Source organism: Rhinoraja longicauda, chromosome 2 (genome assembly GCF_053455715.1).
Source record: "Rhinoraja longicauda isolate Sanriku21f chromosome 2, sRhiLon1.1, whole genome shotgun sequence".
NCBI lineage: Eukaryota > Metazoa > Chordata > Chondrichthyes > Rajiformes > Arhynchobatidae > Rhinoraja > Rhinoraja longicauda.
This window is the reverse complement of record NC_135954.1, coordinates 100,984,329-101,008,480: the sequence shown is the minus strand read 5'-3', so window position 1 is coordinate 101,008,480 and position 24,152 is coordinate 100,984,329. Positions and strand designations below refer to the sequence as shown.

Sequence of the window (24,152 nt, the reverse complement as noted above, 5' to 3'; positions counted from 1 at the left end):
ATCGCTCCAGCCTTTCAACATACGACAGTCCCGCCATTCCGGGAATTAACCTAGTGAACCTACGCTGCACGCCCTCCATAGCAAGAATATCCTTCCTCAAATTTGGAGACCAAAACTGCACACAGTACTCCAGGTGCAGTCTCACCAGGGCCCGGTACAACTGTAGAAGGACCTCTGCTCCTATACTCAACTCCTCTTGATACGAAGGCCAACATTCCATTGGCTTTCTTCACTGCCTGCTGTACCTGCATGCTTCCTTTCATTGACTGATGCACTAGGACACCCAGATCTCGTTGAACTCCCCCTCCTCCTAACTTGACACCATTCAGATAATAATCTGCCTTTCTATTCTTACTTCCAAAGTGAATAATCTCACACTTATCTACATTAAACTGCATCTGCCATCAAGACGTACAGGTTTGGCGGTTAATTGGCTTTGGTAAAACAATTGGAAATTGTAACTCGTGTGTAGGATAACGCCAGTGTAGAAGAGGGAGATCGCTGTTCTGCGCGGACTCGGCGTGTTGAAGGGCCTGTTTCAGCGCTGTGTCTCTAAGGTCTAAAGTATCTCACATAGAAGCATTCAGCTTTGCATCACTTAGAACGTGGAACATAGAAAAGTGCAGGAATTTTACCATACAGTAATCATCAAAAGGCCTAGAGCACAGAATAGAACATAAAACAGTGCAACACAGGACACTCCCTTCGGCTCACAATGTCCGTGCCGGACATGATGCCAAGTTACGCTAATCTCCTCTGTCGGCACGTGATCCATAGCCTTCCATTCCCTCCATTTCCATCTAAATGCCTCTTAAACACCGTTATCACATCCCACTCTTGCACCACCAACTTTTCCATCAGTTAGATCATTTCAAAACAACCCCTTTGGTCCCCTGATAACATTGGCTACAAATTTCGACCAATATCAGCTTTGAATATAGACACAAAATGCTGGAGAAACTCAGCGGGACAGGCAGCATCTCTGGATAGAAGGAATGGATGACGTTTCGGGTCGAGACCCTTCTTCAATCCGAAGATTGAATTGATCCGAAGATCGGATTGAAGAAGGGTCTCGACCCGAAACGTCACCCGTTCCTTCTCTCCAGAGATGATGCCTGTCCCGCTGAGTTTCTCCAGCATTTTGTGCCTTCGGTGTAAACCAGCATCTGCAGTCCCTCCTACACATTTCGTCGGCTTTAAATATTTCAGTTGCCCAAAGTTCACAGCTTTTAGGGAAAATAACTTACCGCCAACACCCAATGGGCGAGAAAAAACATCATTATTTCAATTCCTAAATACTTGGTTCAAATTTTAAGATCCTCTATTTCGCCACTAGAGCAAATAACTTCTCAGAATTGTCAAAATTGAATCACTTAAGTGGCTCAATTAGATTAGCAAACTGAGTTAATGCCACACATAATTTTACACTTTAATCACCAGTGTCATCCAGGTGAATGTTGTTTATTTGCTCAATGGGATATGCGAGTCGCTCTTTATTTATTCAGTAAAGATGACGGCCATCGTTATAAAGCATTGTAAAGCAACTGGCTAAAGCCAAGAGTGTTTAATGGTCATAAGTACCGACAAAGGGACAATGAAATTCTTACCTGCTGCAGCTGGGGTGCCACAGTGGCGCAATGGTAGAGTTACTGCCTCACAGCACCAGAGACCTGGGTTTGATCCTGACTATGGGTGCTGTCTGTACAGACTTTGTACATTCTCCCTGTGACCTCGATGCAACTCGGGGGTGGTGTCGGCAGATCTGTCCGCTATAACCAAAATCCTTTATAAAGGGCTCCATTAAAACGAGGGTTTACTGCCCGTGTAAAAGTTCAATAGAGTATTTGTCGACTCTCTCCACCGCCCTCACATCGATGAAGACAATGGATCCCCGACTCCCCCTCCTGAAGTCAACGATCAGCTCTTTGATCTTGTTAACGTTGAGAGCAAGATTGTTCTTCTGGCACCATTCAATCAGATTTTCAATCTCCCTCCTGCCCATTGATCTGTCGTTACCCGTTATTTATCCAATGCTGGCATCCCCGGTGAGTTTAAAGATGGCATTGGAACAGTGTCTAACTACACATTCATGTGTCTTAAGAGAGTGGAGCAGTGGACTGAGCATACAGCATTGACGCAGTGCCTAACTACACAGTGTGCAGGAATAAACTGCAGATGCTGATTAAAAACGTACACACAAAATGCTGGAGTAACTCAGCGGGACAGACAGCATCTCTAGAGGGAAAGAATGGGTGATGTTTCAGATTGAGTCTGAAGAAGGGTGTCGACCCGAAACATTACCCATTCCTTCTCTCCAGAGATGCTGCCTGTCCCTCTGAGTTACTCCAGCATTTTGTGTTCTAATTGTCCAAGTGACTAATTGTCCAAGTGTAAATAATATCCTTCAGGGAATGAAAGATGGAATCCATGCCCAGTCTGGTTGCACAAATTAACATGGTTGCACACACATGTGAGGTTACACAAAGTAACATGGTTGAATGTATGTCATACATCCAATGACGTCCACCAGCCACTAAAGGCAACCAGTTCATGCGAACATTTGTGCTCCACATGAGCCTTCTCCTCACTTCCTTCGTCCAAATCGATCAGTGTAACCCTGTCTTTCCTTCTCACTCATACATGTGTCCATCCTCTCCGTAAATGTGTTCATACTAATCATTTCTACCTCTGCTTGTAATGGTGACACTAGTCTAGGCAAAGATGGCTTTCTTGAATTCCCCACTGGATTTTCTTGGTGACTGTCTTATCATGATGAACTTCAGTTTTATAGACAATAGACAATCGGTGCAGGAGGAGGCCATTCGGTCCTTCGAGCCAGCACCGCCATTCAATGTGATCATGGCTGATCATTCTCAATCAGTACCCCGTTCCTGCCTTCGCCCCATACCCCCTGACTCCGCTATCCTTAAGAGCTCTATCTAGCTCTCTCTTGAATGCATTCAGAGAATTGGCCTCCACTGCCTTCTGAGGCAGCGAATTCGACAGATTCACAACTCTCTGACTGAAAAGGTTTTTCCTCATCTCAGTTCTAAATGGCCTACCACTTATTCTTAAACTGTGGCCCCTTGTTCTGGACTCCCCCAACATTGGGAACATGTTTCCTGCCTCTAACGTGTCCAACCCCTTAATAATCTTATACGTTTCGATAAGATCTCCTCTCATCCTTCTAAATTCCAGTGTATACAAGCCTAGTCGCTCCAGTCTTTCAACATATGACAGTCCTGCCATTGCGGGAATTAACCTAGTAAACCTACGCTGCACGCCCTCAATAGCAAGAAAGTTTTGCTCTTCCCCAAAGGTAGAAACATTCTCTCTACTAACACTTCCTCAAAATCATTCATAACTTTTAACATCTATTTTAGATTTCCCCTCAGTCTTCTTTGCTCAAGGCTAAAGAGATCCCTAACAACCTTTTTAGTTCAGTTTAGAGATACATCGAGTAAACAGGTTCTTTGGCCCGCCGAGTCTGCGCCGACCAGCGATCCCCGCGCACTAGCACAATCTTACACACACACGGGACAATGTACAATTATACCAAGCCAATTAACCTACAAACCTGTATGTCTTTGGATTGTGAGAGGAATCCAGAGATCTCAGTGTAAATCCACACAAGTCACGGGGAGAACGTACAAACTCCATCCAGGCAGCATCCATAGTCAGGATCGAACCTGGGTCTCTGGCGCTGTAAGGCAGTAACTCTACCGCTGTGCCACCGGGTCGCACACAGGTCAGTAATAATTGAGTATGAGTAATAAATCAGAGGACATGGGTTTATAGTGAAGGGAGAAAGGTTTATTAGCAACATGAGGGGCAATTTTTTAAAAATAAGGGTGGTAGTTATGTGGATCGAACTGCCGGAGGAGGTAGTTAAGCTATCTACCACCACAACGTTTAAAAAAACAGTTGGACAGGTACATGGATAGGATAGGTTGAGAAGGATATGGGCCAAAAGCAGGCAAGTGGGACTCGTGTTGATGGGGCATGTTGGTTGTCATGGGCAAGTTGGAACAAGGGCCTACTTCCACATTGTAGGACTCTTTGCCTCTAATAAATGGTCTAAATAATGGCCAGCAACATCTACAGTATCCCGTGTGGAAAATATGTGGAAAAAAAAGTAACAAGTTACCCATGCTCATTTCACCAAATTGCAGAAGCACACGAGTCAATGTCAGCAATGGGTCTGCAGTCTCATAAACTCCATCACTGATAGAATTTTTTTTTTAAACTTGATATATTGAATTACTTGACTTTAAAGTCTCTGCCGTGGTGAGATTTGTGCTTGGGACTCCAATTTAATGGTTCAGGTCTCTGGGCATTAGTTCAAGTAAATTAACCACCACGTTATTATTCCCACACGTTGTGCTTGATCCCAGACTGGTTTATCCTGCCAGATGGCCAGTTTGATCCATTATAGTTTCCTCCACTTTGTTTTCCAACTCCCTTTGGTTACTTTTCATAACTATTCCTTGACCTTTAATTATTTATATGCTTGGATCCAGATCCAAAATCTCAATGCTCTCACTAATCAGATGTACAGCACTTTGGTCAACGTGGGTTGTTTTTAAATGTGCTATACAAATAAAATTGACTTGACTTGACTTGACCTCAGTATCTCATTTAGCTAATACTCTAATTCATACATGGATACATAGATACATAGACAAGGGGTGCAGGAGGAGGCCATTCGGCCCTTCAAGCCAGCACTGCCATTCAATGAGATCATGGCTGATCATCCACAATCAGTACCCCGTTCCCGCCTTCTCCCCATATCCCTTGATTCCGCTAGCCCTAAGAGCTCTATCTAACTCTCTTTTGAATGCATCCAGTGAGTCGGCCTCCACTGCCTTCTGAGGCAGAGAATTCCACAAATTCCCAACTCTCTGTGTGAAAAAGTTTTTCCTCATCTCAGTTCTAAATGGCCTACCCCTTATTCTTAAACTGTGGCCCCCGGTTCTGGACTCCCCCAACATCGGGAACATGTTTCCCGCGTCTAGCATGTCCAATCATTTAATAATTGTTTTTGTTTCTATAAGATCCCCTCATCCTTCCTTCTAAGTTCCAGTGAATACAAGCCCAGTCGCTCCATTCGTTCATCATATGGCAGTCCCGCCATCCGGGGAATTTGGTTCTGAAAAAGAACCACCTGACATTGGACTCTGGTTTATTTTTGTCAACCCTCTTGCTCTTTCTATATTCCTTTATCCCTCTGTGATATCGTTTTTTTTATTTGCACTACTGACTACTATTTGCACTACTGACTGTGCCTTCCAACTTGATTTCATTTGCATGTTTACGATTTCCTTCTCTTTCAATCAAACTGACATATTAACAATAGACAATAGACAATAGGTGCAGGAGGAGGCCATTCGGCCCTTCGAGCCAGCACCGCCATTCAATGTGATCATGGCTGATCATTCTCAATCAGTACCCCGTTCCTGCCTTCTCCCCATACCCCCTGACTCCGCTATCCTTAAGAGCTCTATCCAGCTCTCTCTTGAATGCATTCAGAGAATTGGCCTCCACTGCCTTCTGAGGCAGAGAATTCCACAGATTCACAACTCTCTGACTGAAAACGTTTTTCCTCATCTCAGTTCTAAATGGCCTACCCCTTATTCTTAAACTGTGGCCCCTTGTTCTGGACTCCCCCAACATTGGGAACATGTTTCCTGCCTCTAACGTGTCCAACCCCTTAATAATCTTATACGTTTCGATAAGATCTCCTCTCATCCTTCTAAATTCCAGTGTATACAAGCCTAGTCGCTCCAGTCTTTCAACATATGACAGTCCCGCCATTCCGAGAATTAACCTAGTAAACCTACGCTGCAAGCTGATAGACACAAGACGCTGGAGTAACTCAGCAGGTCAGGCAGCATCACTGGAGAAAAGGAACAAGGGTTCCGACCCAAAACGTCACCTATTCCTTTTCTCCAGAGATGCTGCCTGACCCGCTAAGTTACTCCAGCATCTTGTGTCTATCTTTGGTATAAACCAACATTTGTTGTTCCTTCTTATAGATGTTAACAAGCTGATTCATATCAGATGTCAAATATTGGCCTGAGACAGTGGTTTAGAGTTTAGAGTTTAGAGATACAGCACGGCAACAGGCCCTTCAGCTCACCGTCTGCGCCGACCAGCGATCCCCACACGCTAATACTATCTTGCACACTAGGGACCATTAAATTTTTTTTTTAACCAAAGCCAATTAACCTACAAACCTGTACATCTTTGGAGTGTAGGAGCAATCCGGAGCACTTGGAGAAAACCTACGCGTGTCACGGGGAGAACATACAAACTTCGTGCAGACAGCACCCGCAGTCATGGTTGAGTGGTGTATGGCAGGTGCTGATAGTGTCGGAGATACGCTGCAAAGCAAGATTCAGTCGATTCATCTGAACTTTCTGCTTTAGGTTGCCGTAGCTCAAAGAATACTGGGGCAACAGCGAATAGCCATAGCAGGGCAAGGCAGGTGGGCGATGGGTCTTCTCAGACTTTTCCCCGAAAAGACATACATTGTGTTGGCAACGTTTTCTCCTGCTTCCACACAGCCGGCTGGAGTGAGAAGCAAGGAGCCATCTGGTGTGAAGGAGAGTCGGCGGGGTTGAGCGGTCGGTACTGTAACAACATTTAAAAGTCATTTGGACAGGTACAGATGGATAGAAACATAGAAACATAGCAAAATAGGTGCAGGAGTAGGCCATTCGGTCCTTCGAGCCAGCACTGCCATTCAATATGATCATGGCTGATCATCTAAAATCCGTACCCCGTTCCTGCTTTTTCCCCATATCCCTTGATTCCCTTTAGCCCTGAGAGCTATATCTAACTCTCTCTTGAAAACATACAGTGAATTGGCCTCCACCGCTTTCTGTGGCAGAGAAATCCACAGATTCACAACTCTCTGGGTAAAAAGGTTTTTCCTCATCTCAGTCCTAAATAGCCTACCCCTTATTCTTAAACTATGACCCCTGGTTCTGGACTCCCCCAATATTGGGAATATTTTTCCTGCATCCAATCCTTTAAGAATTTTATCTGCTTCTATGAGATCCCCTCTCATCCTTCTAAATTCCAGTGAATACAAGTCCAGTCGACCCATTCTTTCATCATATGTCAGTCCCGCCATCCCGGGGATTAGCCCGGTGATATATGCTGATATGGATATAGGCCAAATGTGGGCAGGTGGGACTAGGGTAGGTGGTACAACCTGAGAGCCTTTTACCGGCATGTGGTGCATCACGGAAGCCTTTTACCGCCACGCGATGCATCATCTAGGACAACTCACACCACAGTCATTCTCTCTTCTCCTCTCTCCTGATGGGCAGAAGATACAAATGCTTGAAAGCACGTAGCAGAAGATTCAACAACAGCATCTTCTCCACTGTTGTTAAACTCTTGGTTTAGGTTTATGGTTAGGTTTAGGTTTAAGTTTATTATTGTCTCGTGGACATACAGTGATAAGCTTTGTTTTGCACGCTATCCAAACTGATCAGATACACCATACGTAAATACTTAAGGGCGGCACGGTGGCGCAGCGGTAGAGTTGCTGCCTTACAGCGAATGCAGCGCCGGAGACTCAGGTTCGATCCTGACTACGGGCGCCGTCTGTACGGAGTTTGTACGTTCTCCCCGTGACCTGCGTGGGTTTTCTCCGAGATCTTCGGTTTCCTCCCACACTCCAAAGACGTACAGGTATGTAGGTTAATTGGCTGGGCAAATGTAAAAATAAATAAAAATTGTCCCTAGTGTGTGTAGGATAGTGTTAATGTGCGAGGATCGCTGGGCGGCGCGGACCCGGTGGGCCGAAGGGCCTGTTTCTGCGCTGTATCTCTAAATCTAAAATCTAAAAATCTAAAAAATCCAACAAAAAAATCAAGTCAAACTCATACAATGGATAGAGCAAATGGTAAGATACAGAGTGCAGAATATAGTGCTCAGCTTGTAGCACACCAGTTCCATAGTTAAAGGACCTCTCACAAGCAAAGAATGAATTCTCAATGCCCCAATGGATCTTGTTGCGGTCATGTGCTTTTATTTTATCTGGATTTTCTCAGTAGCTGTAATGTTCTATTCTGCACGCTATTTATTTTCTCTTTGTACTGCTTTGCCTGCTGTTCTCATCGGTTTTATATCTGCACGCTTGGATATACGATTTCCTTCACCTTCAACCAAACCGACATGTTCTCATGATTTGGAGAAAGCAAGGAACTACAGATGCTGGTTTACCAAAAGGGGCATTTGAAGAAGTGTTCCGACCTGAAAAATCATCGACCCATGTCCTCCAGAAATACTGCCTGACCCATTGAGTTAATCCAGCACCGCGGCCCCGGCGCATCCACTGCGGACCAGGGACTCGCTTGCCAAGGACAGACATGCCCAGCTCCCCCATTGTGGACTCCGAACTCGGCCCCGAGCCACCGGCTTCAATGGGACCCGTGCCACCAAGAATGAAGAGGGACCCGTGCTGCCAAGAGTGAAGGGGGCCGCTGAGAGCAACCGCCAAGAGCACCGGGGGACCGTCAAAGGCATAGGGGGCCATCGAGAGGCCATCGGGGGACCAATGAGACACCGCGAGCAACCGCCCAAGAGCATAGGAGGGCTGTCAAGAACGTGAAGGGACTGTTATGAGTGTAGAGGGACCATCGTAAGCATAAGGGGACCTGCGCCACCGAGAGCCATAAACGAAGGGAGAACCCAGGGGCGGGTGGGGGCCCCGCCATCACATGCGGCAGCAGGCAGAAGATTGGATTGCTCAGTGAACCTTTGTAACTTTGTCGACGCCAGATACGTGGCGACACGTGTGTGCTGGCTAGGTGAGGTCTGCTGTATGATTTTACCAGGTTGAATGAAAAACAAAGCATTTCACTGTCCCTAGGTACACATGGCAGTAAAGTATAATTGAATCATTTGCCTGGATAGCTCAGAAAACAAAGATTGTCCACCGTATTTCAGTTAGGCTTGCCAACTGTCCCGTATTAGCCGGGATATTCTGTATATTGGACTAAATTGTTTTGTCCCGTACGGGACCGCCCTTGCTCCGTGTTCGGGCCGGGAGGCGCTGTAGGCCCGGCCACTATAGGTCTGGACAGTATAGGTCCAGACAGTGTAGGTCCGGAGGCCCGGGCGCCGCCTATCGGAGGTTGCATAGCAACCCGCCTCCCGGCCCGGGCGGCCGCCATTGGTGGAGCGAGAGCATGTGGCCGCTGGCTGGGTGAGGTCACATGGGGTGCGGGGCGGTGACGTCACCTTGTCCCTTATTTGGGTGTGAGATAGTTGGCACTCCTAATCTCAGAACACATGACAACATAAACCAATACCAAATATCGGCTCAGCAGGTCAAGCAGCATCTGTGGAGGCAAGAGAATAGTTGTGTTTTATGTTATGACCTTGCATCAAGACTGGGAAAATATCTGGGGAGTAAGAATAATTGGAAGTGTGAGGAAATCAGGAAAAGGAGAGGGACTGAGGATTATACTTCAGTGGTAGTTTGTTCAGGCTGTGAAGGCCGGAAGCCAAAGGTCAGGGAAAGTTTCTTCATTTGAAAATTAATGAGCTGTTAAATCAGCTTTAAACAAGGTCTTGTTTAATTGAGTGAAGCAACTCTGTACTTAAAAAAATATATTGTTAAAGACACCCGCATTTCCAGAACCTTCACTACAGTGGGCATCGACCTGATACAGTAACAGAAGCAGGGGAAGGGAAAGCTTGCAATCTCAGAGTCAGGGTCCTGCACATGGAATGTGAGCCCATTAATCTACTGTCTTGACAACATCCTCAGTGATTGCTGCTGCATTGATTCCTAATTTCAGGTAAAAAATAGACTTGTGAGGAATGTTTTTGTTTAATTTTAATCTGCAATTAACCCCATCCACGTATGACCACACGCCCCCCCTCCCCCCCCCCCCATGCCCACGCTTCTCCTCAAGCAGTAGAGTTGCAGCCTCACAGCGCCCGAGTTGGATCCTGACTATGGGTGCTGCCTGTCACAGAGTTTGTACGTTCTCCCCGTGACCGCATGGGTTTTCTCTGGATGCTCCAGCTTCCTCCCCCAGTCCAAAGATGCCCAGGTTTGTAGGTTAATTTGCTTCTGTAAATGGTCCCTGGTGTGTGTAGGGTAGAATTAGTGCACGGGTGATCATTGTCGCCGTGGACTCAGTGGGCCAAAGGGTCTGTTTCCGCGCTGTATCTCTAAACTAAACTAACCTTAACCCACATTTCGGTAATTCTCATTTTAAATGTGTTGCCATTGATGTTGCATTTGGAAAATGTAAGCTTGGTACCACTCTGAGCAATCTGTCGAACGGATTAACAGGCATTAGTAAAAGTGCTTGTTAAAAGCCAGTAATGAGGGTCTCAGCTTGCATTACGGAGCTCCACAGGCAAAACGAATATTGAGCATTTTACAAAAGCAAAAATGCGATGGATTGTGCATTTTCACTTGGTGTTAGTGAGTTTAACGAAGGCATAGATTCAGAATCGGCAGCACAGTCACGACACAAGTGAAAAATATGGAGCAGATTTTGTCGCGGTGAGCAAGAGTGACTGGCGAGTGTGTCACAGGGTAGCAAGAGAGGGGACACTTTTCCCTGTTGTTTTGTTAATTTGTTTTGCAGAGCTTGAAGCTTTTCTGCAGAACAAGGGCAGGCATTTTACCGTCGTTAATGCATTGCTGTTTCTCTGGGTCAGCTTTTTTTGTTTTTTGTTGCTAAAATCAGCAAGCAAAGTGTGTGCAGAAGGCAGGGAGGTGCTTGACTCTCAGTGAGAGCTACCCCGGGCATTGACACTGCAGCCTGGCAATCGTATACCTTGGGCACGGAGGAAGAGCAGCACCTGAACGGGCCAGCGTTCAGCGGGGAAACTGTGACAAGTTGCGCCACCTGTCTTTGTGGACGTATTGGGCACACTTTGCCATCTGCCATGGCCTGATGGCAATATGTCAACGCTTCTGCCATACGGGCAGCTTTAAACCAACTCTGGGTGCCTCAGGAGTCAGCAGTTTTACCAACTGGACGATAGGCCTATATTTTCTGGACAGTGAAAGGATTTGTCAGACTAAAGACATCTGATGTTGCGCATCAGTCATTTGGTGTATGGATTTTGTGTGTTCATCTGTGAAGGTACAGAGTTAGTTTAGTTTAGTTTGGAGATACAGCACGGAAACAGGTCCTTCAGTCCACTAAGCCAATGCTGACCAGCAATCCCCGCACATTAGGGACCATTTATCCTGCACACTAGGGACCATTTACAATTTTTACCTAAGCCAATTAACCTACAAACCCGTACGTCTTTTGAGCGTGGGAGGAAACTGATGCTCTCACAGAAAACCCTTATGATCGCAGGGAGAATGTACAAACTCTGTACAGGCAGTACCCGTGCTCAGGATCAAACCCGGGTCTCTGGCGCTGTAAGGCAGCAACTCTACCGCTGCGTCACCAGGCTGCCCCAATAGCTTTTGGTTACTACAATGGGTGAACAGGGACGTTGATTTGGATGGCTGCAAAACCAGATAGCTAGAGGTTACACCTGTAAACAACTTTAACCTCGCTGCGTTAGTACCATGGATATTGTTTGTGGGCTTCATAATTTTCGAGGCAATGTAGTACCTTCATCTGCAAGGCAAGAAGTATTCACAGGCATTCCCAGCCAAAAATGCTAACCGGATAATCCTTCCCAGCCTCCTCCTGAGATCCCCACCCGCACAGAAACCAACTGAGGGCTGTTTGATTTACTCCATTTGATGTTAAGAGCAGTAGCTGCCCGAGCAGGCTGCCTGTACCTTTTCCGGGGTTACGTCCGCGCCCAGATGGTATTCGAGAGGGACTACGCGCTGTCCACGAGAACCTTGGGAGATTTCCAGGACCGCAGGGGGAGGGGTTGGAATGCATCCTTAATAAGAATGGGGGAAATGGTTGCTTAATATTATATTTGATATTGAAGAATATTTGTTTTACTTGTATTATGGTGGTGGGTTTTGTATTGAGTTATTTCGTATTGTAAATAGTATTGTAAATGCTTGAAATAAATCTGTTTCTGGTTTTTAAAATAAGAGCAGTAGTTAGAGAAAAGTCAACGTGACCAGGTAACATCTAGGGCTGTAGTTCGTAAGACATGCCCTGCAAAACTAGCCAAGTGGTGCATGTCCATTTACAGCACTGGTATGGCCCAACAATGTTTCCTTTTGTATAGTTTAGTTATTACTACTGTTACTTGTACCGAAGTGCAATGATAAAATTTTGTTTGCCTGCTATCCAGTCAAAGAGCAGACTATACATGATTATAATTAAACCATCCACAGTGCACAGATGAAGGATAAAGGGCACAATAATTTGTGCAAGATTAAGTACAGTAAAAGATGGTTCAAAGGTCTCAAAAGAGATAGATGGGAGGTCAGGACATAGAAACATAGACATAGAAAATAGGTGCAGGAGTAGGCCATTCGGCCCTTCGAGCCTGCACCGCCATTCAATATGATCATGGCTGATCATCCAGCTCAGTAACCTGTACTTGCCTTCTCTCCATACCCCCTGATCCCTTTAGCCACAAGGGCCACATCTAACTCCCTCTTAAATATAGCCAATGAACTGGCCTCAACTACCTTCTGTGGCAGAGAATTCCACAGACTCACCACTCTCTGTGTGAAGAAATGTTTTCTCATCTCGGTCCTAAAAGACTTCCCCCTTATCCTTAAGCTGTGACCGCACGCTAACTGATGAGAGGGCCATTCAGTTGCCTGATTACAGCTGAGAAGAAATTGTCCCTGAATCTGGATCTATGTGTTTTCAAACTTCTGTACCTCTTGACTGATGGAAGAGGGGAGAAGAGGGAGTGAAGAGGTGAGATAGGCCCTTGATTATGCTGGTAGCCTTGCGGAGGCAAAATGAGGTTTATATGTAATCAATGGAAGGGAGGTTGGTTTGCGTGATGGTCTGAGCTACATCCACAACCCTCTGCAATTTCTTGCGGTCTTGGATGGAGATGTTCACAAACCAAGCTGTGATGCATTCCAATAAAATCCTTTCATTGGCACATCTGTAAAAGATGATGAGGGCTGTTGGAGACATGCCAAACTTCCTCAGCCTTCCAAGGAAGTAGAGACGTTGGTGTGCTTTCTTGGCCATAGTTTCGATGTGGATGGTCCAGGGCAAATTGCTGTTGATATTTATTCCCAGGTACTTGAAGCTTTCAACCATCTCTACTTAAAGCAATCGGATATGTCTTGTCCACTAAGGTCAGGAACGATCGAATCTGCCTAAAATCTATGCAATCGGTCTATCCTCATTCATCAGCAGTGTGACTTACTCCCAATGATCAATGCCCATGAGAGGTTTCACTCACCTCTGGACCTCTTCACGGCCTTGGTCCAAACATTGACCAGAGAGATGAATTCCAGAGGTGAAGAAAGAGTGATTGACCTTGACATGAAGGCAACATTGACTGAGTGCGGCATCAAGATGCCATGGTCAATGAACATCAAAGAGAAAGCAATCAAATGGAGTCAAATCTCACACAAGGGAAGATTGTTGTGGTTGTCGCAGAAGATTCTGAAGGCAGTATCCTAGACCCAGCCACCTTTTGCTGTTTCATTAATGACTTTGTCCATCACAAGGTCAGATGTGGGGAGATTTGCTGATGACTTCATTCTAAGGTTCTTCAGGACTTCAAACTCTGAATAAATGGAGCTGTCTCTAAAAACATGTTGCAATGTTGGACTCCTCTTGTGGTTACCTTGAAGATCCTGCACCTAGTTGGAGCTGGTCCAGAGAATGTTTTTGCATTCATTTGAAAGGACGCTGATGGCTCTGGGGTCCAAGTATTGGAGACACAAGGAAATGCAGATACTGGTTTACAGTAAAGATATAAAGTGCTGAAGCAACTTAGCAGGTCAGGCAGCATCTCTGGAGGACGGGGATAGATAATGTTTCGATTCAGGGCCCTTCTTCAGAATTGAGAACATTTGCGTTCAGACTGATTGTGGTGGGGCAGAGAAAGCTGGAAGAGAGGTGGGGGCGGGACAAAGCCAGATAAGTAATTAGTGGAAACAAGGAACTGTAGGTGCCGGTTTACAAAAGAAAACACAGAGTGCTGGAGTAACTCAGCGGGTCAGGCAGCATCTCAGGAGATCATGGATAGACAATATTTCTGATCAGGACCCTTCATCAGAATTGGGAACATTTGGCTTGTCAGTGATTTAATATACAAAACATGCATGAGGTGGACTAAGAAAATTCTGTGAAATATGTTATTAAGTCAAATTAATGATAATATCACCAAATCCTGATATCAGATGGTCTCTTTTTGGTTGTTTTTCAGCCATTGCCACTTGTCTATTCCGCATGTTTCACATCTTTGACCTGAAACATTAACTCTGCTTCTCGTTCCTGAGTGTTGGGGTTACTTACTGCTGAGTATTTCCAGTATATATTTTGTATTTATCCCACGTATAATTTAGTTGCTGTTCTCGACTAGAATTCAGCTCAGCCGGTTCCATATTTTACCTCTTTTCACTTTCAGAGAATCTCTGAGCAGAATGCCACACATCCTCTTAGGCACGTGCCAACCTAAAAAGGACTTTAGGTTAATCCCACTTCATAGCTCTTTGTCCATAGCCCTGCCGATATTTTTTCAAGTGTAAATGAAGGCCTTTTAGCCCTCCGAGATCTCTCACTCTGGTTATTAAGTCTTGTTTCATTTGTCCATTCTTAGGCACTCTACCCACTCATATCCCTATTTCCAACCCTTTGGTACTTCTTGATCTTCTTCCTCTCTTCTCAGAGCCCCCGCTCTGAGAGCAGCTTGAGTACGAATAAAATTCCCACCTTCAGTTGTCTTGGCATCCTTCAAGGCACTCCTTATAAGCAGCATCTTCAACTGTCCCATTACACTCTCTCCAGACCAGCCTTCCTCTCAGTCTGAATGCTTGGCCATCACGCACACGTATTTGGTTCACGAAAGAGCTGACAAGGGCCTGAGACTTGGTTCCCCACTTAAATCTCAATGCCTGTTTAGACACTTAAAAATGCCTGTGTCGTTGAGCTTTGGTGACTGGCACTAATGTGGGAAATAGTTCTGAATTTGTTTCAATACTACCTCTGTAAGAGTACTTGGAATTTGTTGCTACATGAATAGTATGACGGAACTGCAAGTAATGCTGTTGCCAATTCCAAAAGGCAAAGTCTGAGCAGTCAAGCATCTCTGAACCATATGAGCCGGCGCTTCTGGTAACAGCTCAACAATTTCCTAGAGAAGGGAAGTAAGTGGATGAGGGGGGGACCTCATGAAACGTGCCGAACAGTGAAAGGCCTGGATGTAGAGAGGATGTTTCCACTCGTGGGAGATTCTTGGACCAGACAGAATAAAAGGACGTACCTTTAGAAAGAAGGGGAGGGGGAATTTCTTTTGTCAGAGGGTGGAGAATTTGAGGAATTAATTGCCACAGAAGGCTGTAGAGGCCAATGCTATGGATATTATTAAGTTGGAGATTGATAGATTCTTGATTAGTATGGGTGCCAGGGGTTATGGGGAGGAGGCAGGGGATTGGGGTTGAGAGGGGAAGATAGATCAGCCATGACGGAATGGCAGAGTAGACCTGATGGGCTGAATAGTGTAATTCATCACCCTCTGACTAATGAAATTCTTTCTAATGGTACATCCTATTATTCTGTGGCTATGACCTCTGGTCCTAGCCTCTCCCACTGGTGGAAACTTCCTCTCCACATCCAATCTGTCCAAGCCTTTGAGTGGAACCCGGATGCGCAGGTTTCCTCCCACATTCCAATTTTACGCCGGTTTGTAGGTTAATTCACTTCTGTAAATTGCCCCTAGTGTGTCGGATAGAACCAGCGAACAAGGTGATTGTTGGTTGGCGCGGATTCGGTGGGACGAAGGGGCTGTTTCTATGCTGTATCTCTAAACTAAACTAAACTAATTCTCCTCTACATTAATCTACTCTGCTCTCTCTGCATTTTAGATTTAGATTTAGAGATACAGCGCGGAAACAGGCCCTTCGGCCCACCGAGTCCGCGCCGCCCAGCGATCCCCGCACACTAACACTATCCTACACACACTAGGGACAATTTTTTTTACATTTACCCAGTCAATTAACCTACATACCTGTACGTCTTTGGAGTGTGGGAGGAAACTAAAGATCTGGGAGAAAACCCACGCAGGTCACGGGGAGAACGTACAAACTCCGTACAGATGGCGCCCGTAGTCAGGATCGAACCTGAGTCTCCGGCGCTGCATTCGCTGTAAGGCAGCAACTCTACCGCTGCGCCACCGTGCCGCCCTTCTCTACAACCTTTCCGTTGTGTGGTGGCCAGAACTGCACGTCTTGCTCCGAGTGTGATCTGACCTGTGTTGCTCCTTTTCTTTTAATAAATATAAGGAAATATAGCTTTAACACTGAGAATAGTATAATATAAATGCAGGCCAGTGCAAGTCTAATACTACTTATGTGCTTCTATTTTCAGATAAAGTAAACGCACTTTCTTCATTCATTGGCCCATTCAAGTATTTCAGCCCTGGTTTGGAAAATACTGAGGATGAGGATAATCTGAGTGAGTATCAATCCTTTTCTGATTAAGCAAATCACGAAGACCATCACAATGGAATTAAAACTCAGCCGCCTTGACAGACAAATCCTTGACATAATAACATGCCTGGAGTTTATTCACTCACACATTGTGTAGTCACCTGCCACTACTCCGAGGTGCATTTACCCACTGGGATCATTCTGTCAGAAATTCTATATAATTTAATTGGAATCTGAGGGGTAACTTTTTCACACAAAGGGTGGTGAGCGTATGGAATGAGCTGCTGAAGGAGGTAGTTGAGGCAGGTACTATCGCAATGTTTAAGAAACAATTAACAGAACCTAGATGCACGTGGATAGGATAGATTTAGAGGGATAGGGGCCAAATGCAGGCAGTTGGGACTAGTGTAGATGGGACATGTTGGTCGGTGTGGGCAAGTTGGGCCGAAGGGCCTGTTTCCACGCTGTATGACTCTATGACTATATGGGTAGGAGTAATTCTAAACCCTCTATTTTATGAGATGTAGCTCTGTAATGTATGTTGATATTTATATTTATATTGACCTTTGCAAAGGGGAAATGTGATTAACTGGTTCTACGTGGTTTTGATACTTTCTAATATCAAATTAGAAAGGTGGCGCAGCGGTAGAGTTGCTGCTTTACAGCGAATGCAGCGCCGGAGACTCAGGTTCGATCCTGACTACGGGTGCTGTACTGTACGGAGTTTGTACGTTCTCCCCGTGACCTGCGTGGGTTTTCCCCGAGATCTTCGGTTTCCTCCCACACTCCAAAGACGTACAGGTTTGTAGGTTAATTGGCTGGGCAAATGTAAAAATTGTCCCTAGTGGGTGTAGGATAGTGTTAATGTGCGGGGATCGCTGGGCGGCGCGGACTCGGTGGGCCAAAAGGCCTGTTTCTGTGCTATATCTCTAAATCTAAAATCTAAATCTAAAAATTCTTCCTTCTGTGACTGCTTTGCATTGCTGGCAGGAACATTTTACACAGAATTGGAGAGAGGGGGGTAATTTGAGGTATATCGAGTTGTAGAGTCGTACACCACAGAAACAGGCCCTTTGCCCACCACACCCATGCTGATCTTTTTTCCCACATACACTAAAAACCAGATTAGGACCATCCTTCTCTGTATAAGACTCTTAATTGCTTAGTACAGATAATCCTTGTTATTACGGACCTGGGGGGGTGGGGGGGGATGGTGCCCATTATTGCTGAATGTGCACTATAACTGAGTAAGGGATTCGCTCCAATCACCTGGATCAGCTATGATTGAATAGCGGAGTGGACTAGACGAGCTGAATGGCCGAATTCTGCTCCTATCAATTATGAACTTACGAACCCAGCGATCACTCCTTGGAACAACAAGTTGTGTTCAGATGCAAAGTTCTTTACAAAAACACAAAACACAATACAGATGCTCCTCGACTTACGATAGGGTTACGTTCCGATAAACCCATCACTAAATGGAAAATATCGTAAGCCGAAAATGCATTTAATACACCTAACCTACCAAACACCATAGCCATCTAACCTACCAAACACCATAGCCACCTAACCTACCAAACACCATAGCCACCTAACCTACCAAACACCATAGCCACCTAACCTACCAAACACCATAGCCACCTAACCTACCAAACACCATAGCCACCTAACCTACCACCTAACCTAGACATGACAGGATGCAAAAACACAAAACACAATACACTGTATCCTAAAGACACTGGCAACACAGTACACTGTAGATTATCGGTTGTTTACACGTGATGGCGTGGCTGACTGGGAGCTGAGGCTCGCTGCCGTTGCCCAGCATCACGAGAGAGCATCGTACCACATATCGCTAGCCCGGGTAAAGGTTAAAATTCAAAATTCAAAGTACGGTTTCTACTAAATGTATATCGCTTTTGTGCAGTCGAAATATCGTAAGTCAAAGCATCGTAAGTCGAAGAGTATCTGTATTTTTATGACTGCACAAAATACTAGTTACATTGTTTAACAGAGCATCTTTGCACAAGGTCAATCGAAGCAATTGCTTGACAATTTCTATGACCTCTCGCAGTGTAACTAGCAGCCTGTGTTCTTAAAGAGACAGTGGTGTCTGATTACAGTGGGGACGTTCCGTTCACTACAACCGAGATCCTTTATAAAGATGTCCGTAAAATGAGGATACACTGTAATACTATCGATTCCACCTTCTCCTCTGTGACATGACCCAGACCTCAAACATTCTCTGTGTATAATAGTTACCTCCCTGATCCCCTTTCAAAACTGGTTCATCGCACCCTAAAGCTACGGTCTCCTGTGCTTGATACTCGCTTGGGATGTGATAGGAAACCCAAGCATGTGGACCCCACAAGGTTAGAGAGATAATGTACAAATGATCAGCCATGATCACCTTGAATGGTGGTGCTGGCTCGAAGGGCCGAATGTCCTACTCCTGCACCTATTGTCTATTGTCTATTGTCTATAAATTCCACACAGAGAGCACCAGAGGTCAGATATGAACCGAGGTACAGGTTCTGTGAGATGGTTGCACCATAAAGTGACTGGGGAAAGTGCAGCAGGGGTTGTGTTTAGTTTAGTTTAGGCCCAGGCCCACTGAGTCCACGCCAACCGGCGAACCCCGCTCCTTAACACTACCCTACACACAAGGGCCATTTTTTACACTATACCTAGCCAATTGACCTGTACGTCTTTGGTGTGTGGAAGGAAATCGAAGATCTCAGAGAAAATCCACGCGGTCACGGAGAGAACGTACAAACTCTGTACGGACAGCACCCGTAGTTGGGATTGAACCCGGGTCTCAGGCGCTGCAAGGGCTGTAAGGCAGCAACTCTACCACTGCCCACATGTGCATATCAATTGTGCATACTGGGCCCACTTTTGCATATCAATTTAAGATAGATTTTTCACAAAATCAAATCAGAGATTACAAATGAAGTTTACAAATGAAATTGTGTGGCGGATAGCAAATAATTGCAAATTAGTTGTTAAAATAAAAACTGAGGGCAGGAGTTACAGGATGTTTTTCCTGGTACTTGTGTGTCTCGAGGTTTCTGCTCTCTGTTTTAGCCATTACTCTTCACTTTGTGCATCAATATTGGCAAATTGCCCAAAAGCAGGAGGTTTTGTTTAATTCTTTGAGATAACCAAAGGAATGCAAAAGGCCTTTAATAAACGAAAGGAATGGGCTGGAAAGATGAAATTCATGCTTGATTAAATATAAGAAATTTATTTCAGCTAAGCTGTAATCGTTTTCTAACAGGCTTGGTGCAGAGACAGGACAGGTTCTTGGTTCTTGGTCCTCCAAAATATTCCAAATGGAATTTAAACTGGAGGTGGCGGAGTAAGGACTTAAGCAAGAAGGGCTTCTTGGAGAAGAGCTGCCTTAAATTTAGTTGCGTCCGGTTGAATAACTATAGTAGGGTGAAGACTATTCCATGCTTTAATTGTGTGAGGGAAGAATGAATTGCTATACACATCTGTCTTGATGGGGGACAATATTTAATGAAGCAACCTAGATTCATACCATCGAGGAGCTAATGGAATACTTAAGTTTAATCTTGGATATAAATGTCAGAAAGTTATGTTGCTACTAGATCACATCTTATTAAGCCCTCATTTACAGCTCTCTCTATGGGGTCTGACTTAGCTTTAGCTTTAGGGGAAGTAAATGTAGTTGAGCAGCAGTACGAAGAAATAAAGAGAAACAAATAAAGAAGACGTTAAAAGTTTGATCTTATCTGACTAGTACAACGCAGATCAGGGGAATAATGCCTGTAGGTTTAAAATGACTTAATGAATGAGGGAGGTCACTTCCTGCAGTAAAGCATAAATTGCTGGAGGAACTCTGCGGGTCAGGGTTGGGAATGGACAGGCAACGTTTTGGGTCAGGATCTTTCTGTCCATTTCTTCCCCAGATGCTGCCTGACCCTCTGAGTTCCTCCAGTGCTTTGTGTTTTGCTCAAGATCCCAGCATCTGTAGTCTCTTGCGTCTCCATTTGCTGCAGTGGTTGGGTAAAGAACTAGACACTGGGGGGGGGGGGGGGGCAAGGCTAAACCTCTTTGTGCAGATAGAAACTGCAGATGCTGATTTTGCTGGAGATAGACACAAAGTAGTCTAGTCTGACCCGCTAGAATAACTCAACGGGTCAGGCAGCATCTCTGGAGAAAAAGGATGGGCGACGTTTCGGGTCGGGACCTGAAGGAGGCCATCTCCAAGGAGGTCAAAGGTGGTCTGAAGATGGGTCCTGACCCAAAACGTCACCCATCCTTTTTCTCCAGAGATGCTGCCTGACCCGTTGAGTTAATCCAGCAATTTGTGCCTTGATCTCTTTGTGATATGTTGTGAAGGTATGGAATTCCTCGACTAGTGTTTGAAGCAAAAACAGTGTCTTGTTCAAATTGAGAGGAAAGTGACGGGTGAGAGTTGAAGAACAGTGGGGAAAGGAATGGGTAAATTGGAATATAATTTTGGCTTACTTGTGGACTTGAATAACAACATGGTCAACGAATATGGGGAAAAAGCAAGAACGGGGTACTGATTTTGAATGATCAGCCATGTTCATATTGAATGGTGGTGCTGGCTCAAAGGGGTGAATGGCCTACTCCGGCATCTATGTTCTATGTTTCTATTTTTAGCCTTTGCAGTATTTTTGATTTTCACAAGATTAGTCTTACCCTCTCACACCTTTGCTATTTTTGATAGCCACACAGTGGTGCAGCTACTGTAGTAGAGCTGCACCAGAGACCCAAGTTCAACCCTGACCTCAGGTACTGTCTGAGTGGAGTTTGCACGTTCTCCCCGTGCCCATGATTTCCACCAGGTGGCTCCAGGGTCTTCCCACATCCCAAAGATGCATTGGTCAGTTGGTTAATTGGCTACAGTAAAATACCCCTGTGTGTCGATGAATGGTATTGGGATCCTACTACGAAATACATCTTTCCATTTGCTTTTGCTCATCACCCTTTAATCTGCGTCTCCACCTTCATCCTCCCCTCCACCACTTGGCTTGATCTGCTCACCACCCCTCTGTCCATCTTTCATCTACCGGCTCCCCATTTCACTCTTCCCCTCTCCTCTCCTCTTTATACCAGCCTTCTTTCCCCCTCCACTCTCACACCCTATGCAGGGTTTTGACCCAAAACCTCGACAATTCCTATCCCCTTCTCTCCCCTCCCACCCACACCCCCACGGATGCCGCTCGACCCACCGGCTTTCTCCAGCAGATTGTTTTTTTGGCTCCAGACTCAGCATCTGCGGTCTCGTGTGTCTCCATGTGATAATGGGAGCTCATTCGTCTCAAATGAAACCATGCAGTGCTCCAGGAGAATAGGATAGACCCACTGCTCCCACTGTTGCATGCAGGCACACGCACACACGCGCGCACGCACACACACACATGCACAATTGGTTTTGGTTTTGGTTTTAGTTTTAGAGATTCAGTGTGGAAACAGGCCCTTCAGCCCACTGCATGCATGCTGACCCACGCCCATACACGAGTTCTAACCTAAACACTTGGAACAATTTACAGAAGCCAATTAACCTACAAAGCTGCACGTCTTTGGAATGTGGGAGGAAACCGGAGCACCCATAGAAAACCCACACAGACACAGGGAAAATGTACAACTCTATGCAGGCTCAACCCATAATCAGGATCGAACACGGTTCTCTGGCGCTGTAAGACAGCAACTCTACCGCTGCGCCACTGTGCCGCCCTGCAAATTGTTCCTCAATCTCAACTCTATAAACGCAACCCACAACCGAGAACAATTCAACTTTGACTGCAAGACCCCCTCACTGGAGTTACACTCAACATTGGTCCCAATCCATTGAGAATTAAGGCACATGGGATCCATGGAGACTTGATAGATTACATTCAAAATTGGCTTGGCCACAGAAGACGGAGGATAGAGGTGGAGGGGTGTTATTCTAAGTGAAGGCCTGTGAGCAGTGGTGTTCTACGGTGATAAACTGAGAATAATCCAACATTATGTTTTTATTAGGCAATTATAATCAGCACACGGGAATTTAAAAACTAACCATTCCCTCAAATGAATAATCATTCCCCCGGTTTACCAGAGCAAGCTCAGCTAATTAAATGTTTATCTTTGCATTTGTTTCTAAATATTTAATTAAAAGATAAATGTACATTCCCTGTTGCCTCAGCAATTTTGGAGCCCCATCAAGAACCACTCGGAAGTTGATTTTTTAAGACCACTTTAAATGGTTATGTTATTATAGTGTGGGATTCTCTTTATCATGTCTTATGTGGGAAGGAATTACTCACAGATCGGAATGTATCTCAGAGAATGTACCAGCGAGAAGCAAGTCTGCTTCATCCCACTGGACTAAAGCTAACCTACAGGGCAAATAGGACATTGTTTAGCCCACCTCCCCACTCCAGATTCTGGAACAGTTTAGATAGGCACAAAATGTTGGAGTAACTCAACGGGTCAGGCAGCATCTCTGGAGAAAAGGAATAGGTGACGTTTCGTGTCGAGACCCTACAGGGACAGTTTCTTCCCAGTTGTTATCAGGCATCTGAACCGTCCTCTCACCAACTAGAGTGGTCCTGTGGTCCTCTAGAAACAATTTCCAATTTGTTCTGCAGGTTAACTTTAGTCCAGAGGGATACCCCATTGGAGACGTTCAAAACTATCTTTTACTGGCCTTTATCTTGCACTAAACGTTATACCCTTTTCCTGTATCGGTACACTGTGGGTGGCTTGATTGTTATCATGTGTAGTATTTTCGCTGACTGGATAGCACACAGCAAAAAAAGCTTTTCACCACCACGTGACGATAATAATAAATTAAACGAAACTAATTAAACTGAACATCAGTCATTGTACTGCCGATGATACCTACGTATGCCCACATTCAGTGACCAAGTTCCTAGTCATCATCGACCCATTTACTGAAGAACACAAGAAAGAGACAGCCTTACCCTTATGCCCCCAAAAGGTACCAAACTGCTGCCCTCTACACCATTATGTAGGAAGGAAGTGCAGATGCCCCCATTCAGTGACCAAGTTCCAAGTCATTATCGACCCATAGACACAGAATGCTGGAGTAATTCAGCGGGACAGGCAGCATCTCCGGAGAGGAGGAACAGGTGATGTTTCAGGTGGACACCCTTCTTTGAAACCCGAAACATTTGAAACCCGAAAAGTCATCCATTCCTGCTCTCCAGAGATGCAGCCTGACCCGCTCATTTACTCCGGCATTTGTGCCCTCTCCACCATTGCCCACCAACAATAAATGTCCAGGGTAAGACATCAGAAAACGTGGAGTTTCGCCTTAAGCCCATGCTCTCCAGTTTTAGAATCGTCTACCCTGAGAGAGAAAGACTGTGAGTGTCCTCTTTACTCGTGACCCTTTTGATTTTACATACTCCAATAAGGTCAGTGAGTGAGGAATAAGATGTCAATCCTGGCACAAATCTCAAGACATACCAGGCAGCAGAACCACATGCCTTGGTGACACAAGGAAATGCAGTTTCGGGTTTACAAAAAGGACACAAAGTGCTCGAGTAACTCAGGAGGTCAGGAAGCATCACTGGGAAACATGCACAGGTGATGTTTCGGGTCA

At 45.3% G+C, this 24,152-nt stretch overlaps 1 protein-coding gene across 2 annotated transcripts in view; it reads left to right on the top strand.

Moving 5' to 3' along the window:
* The window catches only part of adarb2 (adenosine deaminase RNA specific B2 (inactive)), a 634,387-nt gene that overhangs the window by 344,511 nt on the left and 265,724 nt on the right, over nt 1–24,152 (top strand). Inside the window, exons 1-2 of one of the 2 annotated variants that reach the window (XM_078425183.1) lie at nt 10,010–10,079; nt 16,482–16,568. In XM_078425183.1, coding sequence (XP_078281309.1) covers nt 10,028–10,079; nt 16,482–16,568 — 139 coding nt within the window. In that variant the 5' untranslated portion in view covers nt 10,010–10,027. Of the gene's footprint in view, nt 1–10,009; nt 10,080–16,481; nt 16,569–24,152 lie in introns of those variants that run through there. The other variant, XM_078425174.1, reaches the window with a different exon arrangement.